This window comes from Ursus maritimus, unplaced genomic scaffold (genome assembly GCF_017311325.1).
Source record: "Ursus maritimus isolate PB19 unplaced genomic scaffold, ASM1731132v1 scaffold_7, whole genome shotgun sequence".
NCBI classification, from domain to species: domain Eukaryota; kingdom Metazoa; phylum Chordata; class Mammalia; order Carnivora; family Ursidae; genus Ursus; species Ursus maritimus.
The window spans coordinates 67291076-67304429 of NW_024426885.1; the positions used below are offsets into that span (position 1 = coordinate 67291076).

General features: G+C 42.5%; 1 protein-coding gene across 2 annotated transcripts in view; it reads left to right on the forward strand.

The window, feature by feature from the left end:
• COG2 (component of oligomeric golgi complex 2) overlaps nucleotides 1–13354 on the forward strand; it is a 51069-nt gene that overhangs the window by 16102 nt on the left and 21613 nt on the right. For both annotated transcript variants that reach the window (XM_008689535.2, XM_008689536.2), the window contains exons 2-8: nucleotides 2267–2428; nucleotides 3571–3636; nucleotides 5831–5911; nucleotides 7626–7729; nucleotides 10490–10598; nucleotides 11182–11361; nucleotides 12995–13119. In XM_008689535.2, the coding sequence (XP_008687757.1) occupies nucleotides 2267–2428; nucleotides 3571–3636; nucleotides 5831–5911; nucleotides 7626–7729; nucleotides 10490–10598; nucleotides 11182–11361; nucleotides 12995–13119 (827 nt within the window). The remainder of the gene's footprint in view (nucleotides 1–2266; nucleotides 2429–3570; nucleotides 3637–5830; nucleotides 5912–7625; nucleotides 7730–10489; nucleotides 10599–11181; nucleotides 11362–12994; nucleotides 13120–13354) is intronic.

A 13354-nucleotide genomic window follows, 5' to 3' on the forward strand; every position in this document is an offset into this window, starting at 1 on the left:
GAAACGGCGCATAGCTAATCCTGTGAGACCAATACTTGGAAATTGATTATGAAAGATTCGGAACATCTGTTCAATGGAACACTCAACATCCACAAAAAATATGAATAGAAATGTATGTGTTTTATGAAAAGACAATGAAGTTATATTTTTAGATGGGAAATAGTTTAGAAGAGCATGAGTATTAAGCTTTGTGTGTGTGTGTGTGTGTGTGTGTGTGTGTGTGTGTACACAGAGAAGGTCTGGGGTTTCTGTTCACGATGGTGGTGTAGGAGGATCTTGAACTCATCTCTTCCGTTGGATACACTGAATCTATAGCTCCATATGAAAAATTTCCTCTGGAAAAACCCCTAAAACTAGCTGAGTGACTCCTACACATTAGATGAATAAGAAAAAACCTACATTGACGTGAGATTCAGTCTTGCCATAAACCCCACCCCTGGCATAGCGACCCCTGATTGGGAGTGTACTTACAACCCCAGGCTTCTCCCTGAGGAGCAAAGGGTTTGAACCCCACATCTGGCACCCCAGCTTTTAAGACCTGCATCTGAGAGACAAGACCCCAAAACATCTAGCTTTGAAAGCCATCAGGGCTTGCATCCGTGAGACCCACAAGCCTGTAGTGAACTGAGAAACCGTTCTTAAAGCGGTTGTGTGAGTGGACTCACCCACCCCAGAACTCAGCACAGAAGCAGCTGACTGAGCAGTGTTCAGACTTTCTGTAAAAGAGGCTCATTTGCTTATCTTAAAGCCCCGAGGGGCAGGTATCTAATTTAACACACATCCTGGGGGCCTAGTAAGGTTTTCTCCAAAGGTGGAGCCGGCAGGTGCCATCTTTGCACTGTCCCTCTGCCTCGCTCCTGGTATCTCCTGGAAAGGAGCTTATATGCTCGTATGATGCCCTAGGTTTTGTAGTTGCTACCTAGCGAGTACCTCTAGATACCTGGCTCCAGTGGTCAGCAAGACTTATACTCAAAGTAGTGAGTGTTGCAGTATTTGCAAGAGCCAAGACTTGGAAATAAGTGTCCACCAGTGTGTGAGTGAGTAAAGAAAATATGTGTGCATACAATGGAATATTATTCAACCATAAAAAGAAGGAAGTCTTGCCATTTATAACAACGCGGATGGACCTTGAGGATATTATGCTAAGTGAAATAAGTGAGACAGAGAAAGACAAACACTGTATGACCTCCCTTATATGTGGAATCTAAAAAACAACAAAATGAAGTCATCAAGAACAAATTGGTGGTTGCCAGAGGCGGTGGGGGTGTGGAGGGAATGGATGAAGTGGGCAAATGGTATAAACTTCCAGTTAATAAGATAAGTTCTGGGGATATAATGTACATCATGGTGACTGAGTAAATAATACTGTATATTATTGTATATTTGAAAGTTGCTAAATCTTAGGAGTTCTTAGCACAAGAAAAACAATGTGTGTGTGTGGTGATGGATGTTAACTAGTCTTGTGGTGATCATTTCACAATAGATAAAAATATGGAATTGTTATGTTGTACACCCGAAACTAACATGTGTCCATTATATCTCAATTTTTTAAAGTAATTTATATTTTAAAGAGAAAGTCCAGGGCGCCTGAGTGGCTCAGTTGGTTAAGTGATTGCCTTCGGTTAAGGTCATGATTTCAGGATACTGGGATCGAGTCCCACATCAGGCTGCCTGCTCCACGGGGAGACTACTTCCCCCTCTGCCCCTCTTCCCACTCGTTCTCTCAATCTCTCTCTCTCTCTCTCAAATAAATAAAATCTTTTTAAAAAAGTAAAAAATAAAGAGAAAGACCAAAATAAAGTCTGGAAGGATGTGAATCATAATGTTAAATAGTGAAAAAAAAAAAAACCCATTAATAGTGCTTAACTGTAGAGCATCAGAGAGTGGGTGGTTTTTATATAATTACTTCTTTGTTGGTTGAAAGTTTGTCAATAAACATTTGTTACTTTTAAAATTAAGAAGATGAAGCTGTTTCTATTTTGAAAGGAGCCTCTTTGATATGTATAATTAAAAAAAATAAAATGCCTTGTATAATCTAGGCAACAGGAGAGAATGCTCTTGGTGAGGGGGCCCCTTTCCTGCCCCTTTATGAAGTGAGCAGACCCCTGCTGTCCCTGTGTGTACTCAGAGGCACTTTTCCCCTGCAGTAATATAGTCTCTTAAATGAATAGAATGGCATTTCTCTCTTATTCTTTCTCTGATTTTACTTTTATATGTAAAGTATGATATCAGTACACTCATTTTTTCTTTCTGGTTTGACTTTCAGGAAGATTTCGATGTCGATCATTTTGTGTCTGACTGTAGGAAGCGTGTCCAGCTGGAGGAACTGAGAGGAGATCTGGAACTCTACTATAAACTTCTTAAAACAGCCATGGTCGAGCTCATCAACAAGGATTATGCAGATTTTGTCAACCTTTCCACAAACTTGGTAAACCTGAAATTCACAAGTCCTACACACACAGACACACTTTCTCTCTCATTCATATTTATTTTTAAAAGTACACGGTGTTTTTAGAAACCTTTCAGTTGATTTTTTCCCCCTTCCAGGAACTTGAAGAGATTACCAATCTCATTAATAAAAGAACTAAACTTTTTGGAATACACTTTTTTGGTTTTAGTTTTTATTCACTTAAGGCTGCTCTCACTTGATTATGTTTTGAATTCGTTAGTCAGTAGTGAAAAGTAAAGGATAATAATACCTGAGTTGTTGTTTTGTTAGTTGCTAAGTGATTACCCCTGAAGTCTTACTTGGTTTAGACTAATTTGCAGGAGCAAATAACTACTCGTAAGGAAATGGTTTAATTTACTCCCAGGTGTATGTGTTAGCCAGAGCTAGGTTGAGGGAACATTGGCCAGTATTGATATTTAGAAGGTTTGGTTTTATAAAAATGTTAAGAGTGATTTGTAATGAGTATATCAGTTGTTTGTAAAAGCTGTTTAGAAATGTTGAGTTTTATTACTTGGCAAAAAAGTCTCCTTGTTGATGTTTCGTTTTGTTTTAAATCTGTTTGTCCAGAGAAGTACAGAAAGTAGCAGCTCCATGGGAATTTCAGGAAGCATTAAAATTAATGAGGCATATTTGCTTTTGGGAAATACACCACTAAGATAAATGTTCCAGTAGTATTAGAAACCTAGAAAATTTTATTTCTGTTCTATTTAATTTGGATTTTTCTCAAGGGTTATAATAATGTTTGGGAGAGACATAGCCCATCAGACTTCCACATCAGCTGGCTGAGTATCATATATTACAGACAGAGAGCTGTTCACCTTCCGTGAAAATTTTTCACATTCATTTAAAATGTCATCTAAAGGCAAATTGTTCATAAAGAAGCTTTCATTTATCATGACTTCCTTTATTTTTATAGTTTCATGTATATCAACAGATTTTTTTCATATTCTGTGAGCAACATTAATGGCAAAATAACATTTCTGTTGTTTAGCTAGTGACTTAGCAAAATATGGTTGTGCCAAAAAAATAACTTAAGCCTGGTACTGCTTTGATCATTAAACAGATGTGTCAGTGTTACTCCTGATTGTGATGTGTCTGTGCCAACCTGATTTTGCCTTTAGGTTGGCATGGACAAAGCCCTCAATCAGCTTTCTGTGCCTTTGGGACAGTTACGAGAAGAAGTTCTGGTAAGTCTCCAAATGATATAAAACAGTCTACCGTGAAGCATGTTGTCCTCGTTGGCTTTTCTCTAAGAATTCCTTCTATCCGTTAGGTGGTTGTTGGTGGTTGTTTTTTAATGGTTCATGATTATAGTATTCACCTTCAGAAAAGTTGTAAATGGTTTTCTATTTTTGCATATGCTATTACAACCTAAAAAACATGTTCGATTTGAAGAAGACAGATTCTCCGAGTAGACAGCCTTAAAATGTCAGGGGAGAGGAAGTATATTTCCAAATTCAACTTATTAATGCCACTTTGCTCATATGTAAGTGGTTTCCAACTTGTGGATGACTTGTATTTTAACAATTTGTAATCCACCCCCCCCCCTGTAATTTACATGTGGTTAGGTTCTTAGACTGGTCTGCAAAAGCTATGTAATCCCTAATGTAACTGAAGTCTAATATTAATATAATATAATACCTAATAAATGTTACATTTTAATGTTTAACTCAGAAAAATCTCTGCTGTAGAAATGAGGCTTTCCACCTCTAAGCCATTGGGAATAGGAACTCCACCTGGGTGAACAGTAGAGGGGGAGTTTGGCATCACTTCCAACAGAAAACTGTGCTGACCTGTCCTCCTCGCCTCCCCCAGTCCGTGTCTGGTGCCCTGACTTCCAGCCTTCGTCTGTTCTGATGCACTGTCATCAACTTGGTGCATGACACCATCCTTCCTTGTGTGTTTCCTCTAGCTTGAGTGGCCTCATGCACCTAGCCCCTAAGACAGTACCTGCAACCTAAGAGACTATAAGTAAAAGATAATTTAAGGGAAGACACAGTGCATGGTTAGAACCAAGAAAAATGGAGAGTAACAGAAATGTCAGTGCTGAGAAGCCCGGGGAGGGCTAGGCAGGGAAGAATGTGTGAAAGAGGTAAATCTTGAACTGTGCCTTGAGTTAGCCAATACTTTCCATTGTTTATGTCTTGTTTGAATTTTACATAATCTTGTTAAGGTACTTTCCCTTGGAGTGGAAGTGATTTTTGTGGTCTGCTGCTGGATTCCACACCAGCCACTGTGTGGCTCTCCCGCCACCTTTTTGGTGTGCCTCTTCCTCCCCCAGCCTTGTAGTGGTGCTGTTTTCTGAGCCCAGCCTTCCTTTGGCCTCCTACTTTTCTCTCGAAACCCCCTCCCTGGAAGCAGATTTGCTCTGCTCCCACAGGCTCCCGTCCCACCTCGCCCCCTGCGAGCACCGTAGCCCCTCCCTTTTCCATGGCCTATCTTTATAGCCACTTTTGTCCTGCCCAGCCACAGCCCTGACCTGCCTTTCTGGTCCCAACTCATGAAGCTACTCTGTGAGATCCTAAGATCACTGAGGGATACAACTGTTTCTGTCTTCTTCGTCATTGTGTCCCCATGGGCTACCACAATACTGACGTCCAGGAGGTATTTCATAGTGGTGATGGAGTGAATTCACCTTCCTGTAGAATTTTTGTGGTATGTCCACTTTATTCTAGTTGTTTCCATTACCTTTGTTTTGGCCCTAATTCCTAATTACCTTGTACTTGCCTTCATTCATTAGCTTCTGGACATGTTTCTCCACCTATGCACTCTCCCTTTTTCTGGCCTCCGGTTCTTATTTTTTGATTCCTGGTATTTCCAAAACAGCATTTCATCGTGATGCATCAGTGCTTTGACATTCTCTAGTTCTCCAAAATGTGCAGAATCTAAAGACCTCATCTGAGTGAAGTCCTCCTAAGTTGACCCTCCCTTCCTATTTCTACTTCTCTCCAGAAGGAAGCCTGCAGTGCACACGGCTGTGTGTCCGTCCGACTCTGACCCCGAGTGCGAACGCACTTATATCTTCTCGACATCCCCTCCCCACCTCGGCAACACGCAGGCTTCCAGAGTCGGATTCGAGCCCCACATCTTTTCCAGACTGTCCTATACTTTGCTTCAGATTAGCCGCTCTCTGCCCTGACCCCCGTGACTTTCTCTGTATATGTATTATTATTCTTCTGGCTGTGCGACCCTGCCTTTGTGTCATTTTGCCCCCAAATCATGAGTACCCTCAACAGCAACTGTGTCTAGTATTTCGTGGTTTTGTCAATATCTGGGTAGTACTGGCGTGCAGGTATTAACTTGTGTGGAATTGAATGAGACGTATAAACTTGATATGTGACAAAACAGTTTCTACAACACATTTTCTCTATTCTTTTAAAGAGTCTCAGGTCATCTGTCAGTGAAGGAATTCGGGCAGTAGATGAACGAATGTGTAAACAAGAGGACATAAGGAAGAAAAAGGTATCCTCCAGTAGAATTCTTATTCTGCATGCCCGTTAAAGCCCTCTCGTCTTGTCTCCTCATACTTGTCAGCACTATTCAACTTTTTTTCCAAAACTCTCATGCATGTGCGTATTACACATTATAATGTCACGTTATCTACTTGAAATAATAAGACAGAATTTTAGAGGTACCCACATGGTCTCAAGATCACTTTTTCCAGAACAAAAAACAGTAATAACTGATGTCGGCGAAGCACTTGACAGTTTAACCGCCATATAAATTTTCAGCACTGCTGAAAAGAAAACATGCCTGCTTAGAGATTAGGATAGAAGTGGGCTTTCTAAAGCAAACTTGGTATCCTGCTGCAGGTTTGTGTTTTAAAAGAAACAGTATGTTGCTCTCTCGTTCTGCCATGTGTATTTCTTCTTTTGTTTCCCTCCCTTAAGTAGACCTCTGTATGCACTGCCTTTACTGTTCAGTGTTCCTGGGTTTTAATTTTATTTTCTGATTTTGTTTTCTTTATGTTCTGGTGTTAACTTTTATTTTTTTAATTCCCGGTAGTTAACATGCAGTGCTGAATTAGTTTCGGGTGTGCAAGACAGGCAGCGGCTCCGTGCATCCATGGTGCTCACCCCCGGGAGTGCGCGCCTTAGTGCCCATCACCTGTTTCACGCATACCCGATTTTATTCACGATCATAAAGATGTACGGGCACAGTGGGCATTGGGATGGCAGACTTCTCACCAGCCTGCTGCTCTATACGGTGTTTCCCTATGTGTATTTATTAGCATCTTTGTTAAAATCTCATGGGGGAGAAGCCTCTTTGAGAGACCTTCTGTTTAATTCTCCTTTAGATCTCCTCTCAGCTTTTGTCCAAAGAATTCACGTAGTGCGTTTCCAAACAAAATGATAAGCTTCATGAGAGCAGGGCATTTTTCTTGTTTAATTCACTCGTGTCCCCACTGTCGGGAAGAATGTAAGCTCCCAGGGGGTGTTCAGTAACTATTCGTTGAATGGATGACTTTGTATTTTTTTGTTCTTTTAAGGATGAGAGTTCTCATAATGTCCCTCAACCTCTTCGATAATATTTGTAGTGCAGAAGGTCTTTAATGAGTCGACACTTGGGCATATAGGTGTAGCATGCACATGTAGACTGAGAGGGTAAATATGATCTGAAACTAAAATTAAAGCATGAATAAAGGGCCATAAGAAAATAAATGGAGGGGCGCCTGGATGGCTCAGCCTGTTAGGCTGCCGACTCTTGATTTCAGCTCAGGTCGTGATCTCAGGGTCATGAGATCGAGCCCCAGATCGGGCTCCGTGCTCAGCAGGATGTCTGCTTGAGAGTCTCTCTCTCCCTCTGCCCCTCCCCCACACATGCACGTGTACTCTCTCTCTCAAATAAATAAATAAATCCTTAAAAAATAAGAAAGAAATGGAGTGCCCATAGGTTCGGGATGGGAAAAAGAAGAAATAAGAGTACAGCATATGAGAAGGCAAAAGTCTAGGGTGTTTCTTTTTTTTCTATAAACTTGGAATAGAATATTGAAATATGCTTGTTTTAGAAAGCCAAAATTAAGCTCTGTGTTTTTAGAAATATTTAAAATGTAGGATGCTCTGTATATTTGAAGTTGACTTTTGGTTTTATATTTTTTGCATTTAGCATGGGAAATAAAGATGATTAAGAATAAAGATCGTAACTTTTTTTGTTTGCTTAATTTTTATTTTTACAGATGTGTGTGTTGAGGCTTATACAAGTTATTCGATCAGTTGAAAAAATTGAAAAAATCTTAAATTCTCAAAGTTCTAAAGAAACATCTGCACTAGAAGCAAGCAGGTAAGCATTTTTGTATAAATAGCACGTTAATTAATACATCATATCCAGTCTGATTTGGAGGTGTTTTTTTTTTTAGCTAGAATTCATTTCTGAACAAGAAGAAAATCCCGGTCTGTGGCTGAGTGTTTTTGGATGTAGCTCCAGGAGAGTGGAGCCCATGAAATGGCAAAGTTTCTAATACGTCCCTATAAACCCTTTGGCTATAGGCCACAGTTCTGACATGTCACCTTTCAGGGGGTCAGAGGCAGTGTGCTTCCAGTGGAAAATTTTTATATTTGGAATCACCTTCCCTGAGGACTAACAAAATCCTGTTGATCTTCAAGGTGTACCATTCATCTTTCTTAGATTTTTTTTTCTACACATGCCCAGAGTATTGCCATCGATGTATTTTGCACCAACATTATATCATTATGAAACTGTATAGGACACATTTAGTTGAAATGTATAAACAGGAAAGCAAAAGCTTATGAGATAAGAAAAAAATGATGGCTTTCTTTTTTTTTTTTTTAAGATTTTATTTTATTTTATTTGACAGAGATAGAGACAGCCAGCCAGAGAGGGAACACAAGCAGGGGGAGTGGGAGAGGAAGAAGCAGGCTCATAGCAGAAGAGCCTGATGTGGGGCTCAATCCCATAACGCTGGGATCACGCCCTGAGCCGAAGGCAGACGCCCAACCACTGTGCCACCCAGGCGCCCCAAAATGATGGCTTTCTTTGTTATACTGTAACTGTCTTATTCCCTCCCTGGTGTGAACTTTCAGTCAGCCAGGTAGATGAGTGACTCAGAAAATGAGTTGTTAGGTCCTGTCAACGCCAGTGGGATGCACGGTGGTGCAGTGGGAAGAGCACAGGCTTGTCCTGCATGTACCAGTTGGGCCTCATGAGTCAAGGTCGTCCAGTGCCTTGTGTCCTCTGTCATGTCAGGCTAACAGTCACTCCACCTGCAGGGTTATCTCGACCGCTGAGATACGCTCAGCCATTCCGGGCATACACAGGCCCTCATATGGGTCAAATTTCGGTCTCACGTGAGCTTTTCTTAAAATCACATTGATAGCTGTAATATTTTTCCATGAGTCATATTGGATAACCTGCAAAACCAACCAACCAAATCCAAGTTGAATGCACCCATAGTTCAGAGGCTTGGTCATCCTTTAAAGGTATGTTGGATTTCTTAATTTTAGGAATTAAGTTTTCAGATTTGGAAGGGACTTTAGAGACCGTATGCTCCGCATCTCTAATGATGTAGCTGAAGAACGGAGACATCCCAAAGGAAGCGATTCTAGGATCTGAGGTCTCTGCCTCCTTTCATATCAGGCTGTGTAACTAAGTGGTCAGTCCCTGCCGTGTTTGTGTTCTCAGCCCGTAGCGCTTGTGCTTCTGCCCCCGTTCGTCCGCACTTAGCAGAGACTCCGAGAGCGTCCGTTCTGACCAGTCCGGTGGGGCCTGTGTGTCTCCAGCAGCTCCGCTTCGCTGCGGCCCTCAGCAGCTGTCACAGCCTCTCCAGCCATGTCCTCGTTTGGCCTCTGGGAAGCCTGCCTTCCAGTGTTCTTCCCATCTTTGCCATTCCGCTGTGCTCCTCTGATAGAAACACCTCCGTGATCTCTGTTTCTATAACCCTGTCCCTTTGCAGTGCTGTCTTTGATAAATAGACATTCTGCTCTTTCTTGCTCAGAATTACCTTTGAGGATTTTTTTCTTGAGAAGAGCAGCTCTGAGCTGTAGAGGAAGGAAAGCCGGAGCAGGTTCGGTGCATAGTAAATACAGCGTGCTTGCCAGGCCGAGAGACGTTGAGATAAGGATAAATGTGAAACGCACACGAGCTTAGTCAGTAGAGTGAGGGATTAGGCTTCGGGGTTGGTGGTGCTGGGCGCTTGCTTTCCCTGCACACTAGTTTGGATGCTATAGGACGGGGCACACCGCTGCCAGTCTCCATACATCTTGTGTTTCCTTATGATGTGGGCTCTCCTCACCACCTGACTGCTCATCATCGGATGTAGGATGCCTCAGAAAAGCCTTTATCGTTTTTTTTTATTATTATTATTCAGCTTCCTTTGGTGTTGATGCTTTATCATGTGTTTGGGGGTCGGGAGGGAAGTGCATTCATTACACGTGGTGGCAGATTCACAATGAGTGTTCTCTCACTAGGACCCAGAGCATGGAGCTTGCTCTTTCCACTGTTCAGTAAATGTAAACTTAAAATCAGCTATTTTGAGGTGTTTCATTTATTGCTGCTAGAGGGCCAGTTTTGTTTGATTGAGGAGACAGCAGTAGCTGGTACTTTAGAAGTATTAGAGGTGTTTTAGAGGGAGGGAGAATGAGGCAGGCGGAGAAGAAGAAGATTCATGTATGAATGATAGGATAGGGCGAGAGAGAGAAGGAGATTAGATAGGAGGAAGGTCATGAATGGGAGAGCCTGAGGAACGTGGTGGAAAGATGCAGTTGTACCCAGACTGACCTAGAACAGCTCCTGCTACCCGTCTGGGCCCTGTGGCTGGGGCCCGGGCAGCATCAGTGGCCTCTACGGAATGACCCCTCCCCCCTCCCCAACCCCCCGCACCTGGAACCTGCTGCACATACAGTTTGTCGTGACAATTGATGGCATGCAGGTGCAGGTGCCCTAGCTGTGTCACAGCGGGGCGTGGGGACACGCTGTGAAGAAAGTTGTAGCACGGGGGTGCGAAAGCCTCACCGTTGCTAACCGGGTGATGTCTCAGAAATTAAACAATTTTGGGAATTACATTTCTACAATGGTCTCTACTAGCCCACTTTGGACTGGACAGATTTTGGAGAGAATTGCCACAGAATTTAACCAGTTACAGTTTCATGCTGTTCAGAGCAAAGGCATGCCTCTTCTGGACAAAGTAAGACCGGTAAGTGTGATTTAGATGTTCCTTTTGCTGTTTGCGAATTTCCCAGCTGATTGGGCTTAACCTAGCATCACCCCTGATAATTGCTGCTCTATAGGATTTTGAAGCTCTCTTTGAATTTTTTCTTTCAGTTTTTGTTGCTTGGGCCCCTGCTTCCTATGTGTCACGCTGTGTAGGTTTTGTGGAATGACACAAGCATATCCTCCAAACTATACGAGTAAAATTAATTCTGACTTCATGTAACTTGACACATTATATGATGTAGTCAGAGTTCATTTATCCAAAGCCCTTGACTGGGTTTAAATGCACATTTGTCAGGTTTACTCTCTGTAGCTTAAGAAAATAACTTTTTGTCATTCTGTAATTCTGTCTAAATTTTCCTTCGATGAAGCAAAGATTTACTTACAAAGAAATCGGGAGAAGAAGAGATATGTGTTGTTACTCTGCAGGAAATGTTAATATTTTAATCTTATATATATTCTGGTAGAATAAGAGGTTCATTTTACATATATATATATATATGTATTTGAATTTTTAGAAACTGTTCTACCTGGAGCTTTCTTTACTTGTCTGTTTCTTCTTGCAGCGGATAGCTGGCATTACGGCCATGTTGCAGCAGTCCCTGGAAGGCCTGCTGTTAGAAGGTCTTCAGACATCCAACGTGGATATAATACGGCACTGCTTACGGACCTACGCCACAATCGACAAGACTCGGGACGCGGAGGCCTTAGTTGGTCAAGTCCTGGTGAAGCCATACATGGATGAGGTTTGTGCACCTCACGTTCTCCGTTCAGCAAACACTCACAGAGCATTTGCTCTGACTTCAATTCTTCACTGGGTGTGAGAGAGAGAGCAGGGATCTTTCTGTGAAGATTCTCCTAGTTATTGCACTTCCGGGTGTAAGAAAGGATTAGTCCCCGTCAGTTACCGCCAGTGCGGCAGGAGTCAGGCATGTGCTCTGGTATCTTCTCACGATGCCATAGCTCGGGGATCATCTTAATTTCGTAGGGGGTCTTGCCTAGGAAGAAGGTATGGATCAGAACATTTTCAGGTCAGTTTTAAGTTCTGTAAATTATACGTCAGTGAAGTTGACGAGAAGGATGTTTGCAGTGCTGGGGTCAAATAGAACAGGTAAGCAGATGACCCCACACGGCGCACGTGCCTGCTGGAGGAGCTGGAAGACAACCCCATGAGCGTGGAAAGTCCGTGAGGGGAGATGTCTGCACAGAATAGATTTAGCCTAAGTCTTAAAAAGCGTGGAGGAGTTTGCCAGGCCAGGAAGGTGGGAGGGAGGGAATATTCAAAGATGAAGGGCTTTTATGGGCAAGTTAGCAGGGTAGTACCTTCAATCTGGCACTTGGTTGCCCAGTGTCCTTGACCTATGAGGATGTAGTTCATATAGGAAGTAAGTACATCCTGCCTCTGAGCAGCCAGGGATAGGCTGCGCCGTATGAGGTGTCAGCCCTCAGCAGTTTCCGACTTAGAAGGTGTCCGTTTCATCTGGTTCAAGCTGATAGAAGTCACGAAGCCCGTCCTCGGTGTTTGAGGACTTGCTTCCAGTCACTTGCCAGTGTGCATGCTCTTTCTGTCCAGTAAGTACAAAGCTACCCACCATGACTTCAGGATGAAAGTCTTCCGGTTTAAACAGGACAGTGAATCCCATTGATAAAAGTGAAATTGAAGGATTGATTTCAGTAATCCTCTCAGCTTCATTAGGATTACTAAAACTAAATGATCTGTCAGTTCTCTGTGTGTATCCTATTATATTTTGTAGCTATCTCTTGGGGGGGGATGAAAAAGATTATGTTATTCTTTATCAGTAAGTGAAAATATTTTAGTTACTAATTTATGCTTTTTTCATTGAGCTGAATCTAATGTGCTAAATTAGGGAAGTACTTTAAGTTTCAGTGGCATGTTAAATGAACTATGGCCACGTTTGTATTTTGTTTGCTTGTCATTCACCTCCTGAAACTCAACCTTACCACAAAAAATAAAATACTAAAGCAAAATAAAATGTGTTTTCTTCCATCACTCTCTGTCTCAACCCTTTCCCTAATGTGGTGATGGTAGATGACAAGGCCAAGGTGAAGACGGTACAGAACCGTTGTCTGGGAACACGGTATTTTCTTTCAAGCTCAGAAGGGAAGCAGATGAGTGTGTGTGATGTTTCAGCTTGTCACCCAGCCTTTGTGTCCTCCAGGGTCAGAACTGTGTCCCCTAATCCCAGGACCTAGTTTTTAGTGCAGCTGTCACTCACCTCCAGTTTAGAAAGTGTGTCACGTGGGGAGGAGGAATGAGGGAACGTATTTTTAAGGTTTTTTTAATTCTTTTCTCTGTAGTGTACAGTTCATGCTTCTCTTTCAGGTTCTTTAAAAAAAAAATGCTCTTCCTTCTGGTAGGTGATCGTAGAGCAGATCGCTGAGTCTCACCCAGATGGCCTTCAGATCATGTACGATAAGCTCCTGGAGTTCGTTCCTCACCACTGCCGCCTCCTTCGAGAAGTCACAGGAGGAGCCATCTCCAGGTGACGTAAACTGCTGTGCTTGCCCCTCAGCTCAGACCACCTGTTACCTCCTGGCGTGCTGCTGATCATTGGCGTCTTGTCTGACCTGGGAACGTGTGCACTTTCCTGTTCCTCAGTGCCGTGAGGCGCGGGTATCACTAGCCTGGGTTTACAGGGAAGGAAACGAATAGTGGGAACGAATCTTGAAGGTTATATTTCTCTGACTCCAGAGCCTCTACTGTTCCCTTCTCACACT